This window comes from Schistosoma haematobium, chromosome 2 (genome assembly GCF_000699445.3).
Source record: "Schistosoma haematobium chromosome 2, whole genome shotgun sequence".
Classification (NCBI taxonomy): Eukaryota; Metazoa; Platyhelminthes; class Trematoda; order Strigeidida; family Schistosomatidae; genus Schistosoma; species Schistosoma haematobium.
Window position 1 is genome coordinate 24,187,015 of NC_067197.1, and position 3,122 is coordinate 24,190,136.

The 3,122-nt window shown below is 40.5% G+C and overlaps 1 protein-coding gene across 1 annotated transcript; it reads right to left on the reverse strand.

Moving 5' to 3' along the window:
* Positions 1-1,672, reverse strand: MS3_00006524 (uncharacterized protein). The gene has a single exon (XM_012945097.3). It carries the CDS (start codon positions 1,580-1,582, stop codon positions 440-442), a length of 1,143 nt encoding a protein of 380 aa, XP_012800551.3. The 5' UTR covers positions 1,583-1,672; the 3' UTR covers positions 1-439.
* Positions 1,673-3,122: the final 1,450 nt, after the last annotated feature.

Genomic DNA, 3,122 nt, shown 5'->3' on the forward strand with positions numbered 1-3,122 from the left:
CTCACGCACATGTCACCCAGACAGTCATGAAGAGAATATATATATATTCGGCTAGCCTAGAGCACGTAAACTTTTCCACGAGACTTTTTACGAACATTAATTACTAGTTGACAGGACGCACGTACACTTCAGCATACGAGTCCGAGCAGGCAATAACGTACGACGAGCATCCAAGTTAGCAATGCGACCAACGCAGTAAGATCAAGGACGGATCCAAATCAATACGACACTAATCCTAATAAAATCAGAACATCGAAACTTACTAAATTCAGGTAACTGGCACAACATAACTCGATAGGCTTAATTGCATAACACCAGCAAATCTACATTGATTAGGAGTCACAGTTACACTAGACACACACACGAAGAATCAAGAACAAAACAAATAGAGAACTAAGTTAAATTAAAAGTTTATTAAGGTAAATGAACTGAAATAAAATTAACCTCCACGAAGACGCAACACCAAGTGAAGAGTGGACTCTTTCTGGATATTGTAATCAGACAATGTACGACCATCTTCTAGCTGTTTCCCAGCAAAGATCAGACGCTGCTGGTCGGGTGGAATTCCTTCTTTATCTTGGATCTTAGCCTTCACATTCTCAATGGTGTCACTCGGTTCGACTTCCAAAGTGATCGTTTTACCAGTCAATGTCTTCACAAAAATCTGCATACCACCACGAAGACGCAACACCAAGTGAAGAGTGGACTCTTTCTGGATATTGTAATCAGACAATGTACGACCATCTTCCAGCTGCTTCCCAGCAAAGATCAGACGCTGTTGATCGGGTGGGATTCCTTCTTTATCTTGAATCTTAGCCTTCACATTCTCAATGGTGTCACTCGGTTCGACTTCCAAAGTGATCGTTTTACCAGTCAATGTCTTCACAAAAATCTGCATACCACCACGAAGACGCAACACCAAGTGAAGAGTGGACTCTTTCTGGATATTGTAATCAGACAATGTACGACCATCTTCTAGCTGTTTCCCAGCAAAGATCAGACGCTGTTGATCGGGTGGGATTCCTTCTTTATCTTGAATCTTAGCCTTCACATTCTCAATGGTGTCACTCGGTTCGACTTCCAAAGTGATCGTTTTACCAGTCAATGTCTTCACAAAAATCTGCATACCACCACGAAGACGCAACACCAAGTGAAGAGTGGACTCTTTCTGGATATTGTAATCAGACAATGTACGACCATCTTCCAGCTGTTTCCCAGCAAAGATCAGACGCTGCTGGTCGGGTGGAATTCCTTCTTTATCTTGGATCTTAGCCTTCACATTCTCAATGGTGTCACTCGGTTCGACTTCCAAAGTGATCGTTTTACCAGTCAATGTCTTCACAAAAATCTGCATACCACCACGAAGACGCAACACCAAGTGAAGAGTGGACTCTTTCTGGATATTGTAATCAGACAATGTACGACCATCTTCCAGCTGCTTCCCAGCAAAGATCAGACGCTGTTGATCGGGTGGGATTCCTTCTTTATCTTGAATCTTAGCCTTCACATTCTCAATGGTGTCACTCGGTTCGACTTCCAAAGTGATCGTTTTACCAGTCAATGTCTTCACAAAAATCTGCATCTCGAAGTCTAGTGTAAACTGAGGAACAAATATGGGATACTTTCGATCTTGCTGGCTATATATACCTTACTTTCAGTTAGTGCAACGCTACTTCTAATTTAGATCAGTAAAACAACATGCCTACCAAAGTGATTTCCGAAAATTGTTCTATACTAATTATACCTTGTTTATTTCGATGTGAAAAGTTATTGTTAGCCAGCAGCTTGTTATCCATGTATCACATTTCTCGAGTTAATAGATGACGGTATTCCAGGCATAAATGTAAAGTAAAATTTGCCTTGTCATCCATATGGGTCTTAGTTCACATGAAGCCATTACATTTTTAGGGCAGTTAATTATCGTAAATATACTTCGTAACATCTGCAAATCTTTCTTATGAATGCTTCTGTACATTTAAATCAACTGGGAATCAATCGTTTTACTCTCCGTATTCTAAAGCCTTGTAGAGTGTCTTACTAGCGTATCTCCGACCTAGGTGAGTGAAGTATTTCCAGATTCTTCTGGAATTATCGTAGTTGAAGGACTCTTCAATAAGAAAACACGTAGATGTGCTCTATTAAAGCATTATAATTGTTCCGAAACTACAAGCAGACGTGAAATCTAAAGACCCAATCCACAACGGTTGAGAGCAAAACCTCACACAACTGCCCTCATCGGTTATGAAAATTTCGATTGACTGGGGTGTTACGACCGTCCGATTAGGCCGTCACTCTTGGATTTTGACCGATAATCACCACCGTCATATTGGTACATACGTCATTTATTACTTTTTTATCGCTCAAACTAGTCGAAAGCTGACCATCATTCATTATAAGTGTTAAGACAAACTCCAGTGCTAAAATTCAGTGTGAAAATTCGGTTATGGATGGCATAATCTCTTATCTAAAACTCTAAGATTTCATATAATAGTCTGAAGATATTCGAATCTTTTCTAAATTAATTTCTCAGACCACATATATAGCGGAGGAGATGAGTTCAGTAGCAGAGATAATTTAAACCCGGAGAAAAATTAAGGAGCATCACAGGCTTTGATTCCCTGGGGTTAGTGACCTTCTCAGGCTCAGGAATGAGAAACAGGTTGTGTGTGTGGTTGGTAACCCTAACCCGCAAGAAGGAATATTTCTGGAACACATTTACCAGATAAATCATTTTAATCCTCCCTTGGGAGTTCCGTAATCTTACAACTGCTTGTGGTGAAATCTGAAATTCTTCAGGAGTCGCAAAACCGATGGCCGTCATAATGACCAGAGCGACAAATAATATCGAAACCTGAAGTGTCCAGACAATGTTGAGACCGTTCAGATCGTGGTTGACTGAGGAGAAATAATCCGGCGACGATCGAGATAAGTGAAATCAAATTGAACCAAGCTAGACAAGAAAGATTACAGTTGGTAGACATATAGTAGCTTTTTGTCATAGAGAGCTGCACCAAAGTTGCATGGAGAAGGTTTTATGGCATGACGGTGTCGGAGGTTCATGGTTCTTGGTCAAAAGAAACACTCGCTCAAAAAATGTCAGAAAGAACTACAATATATCGCCG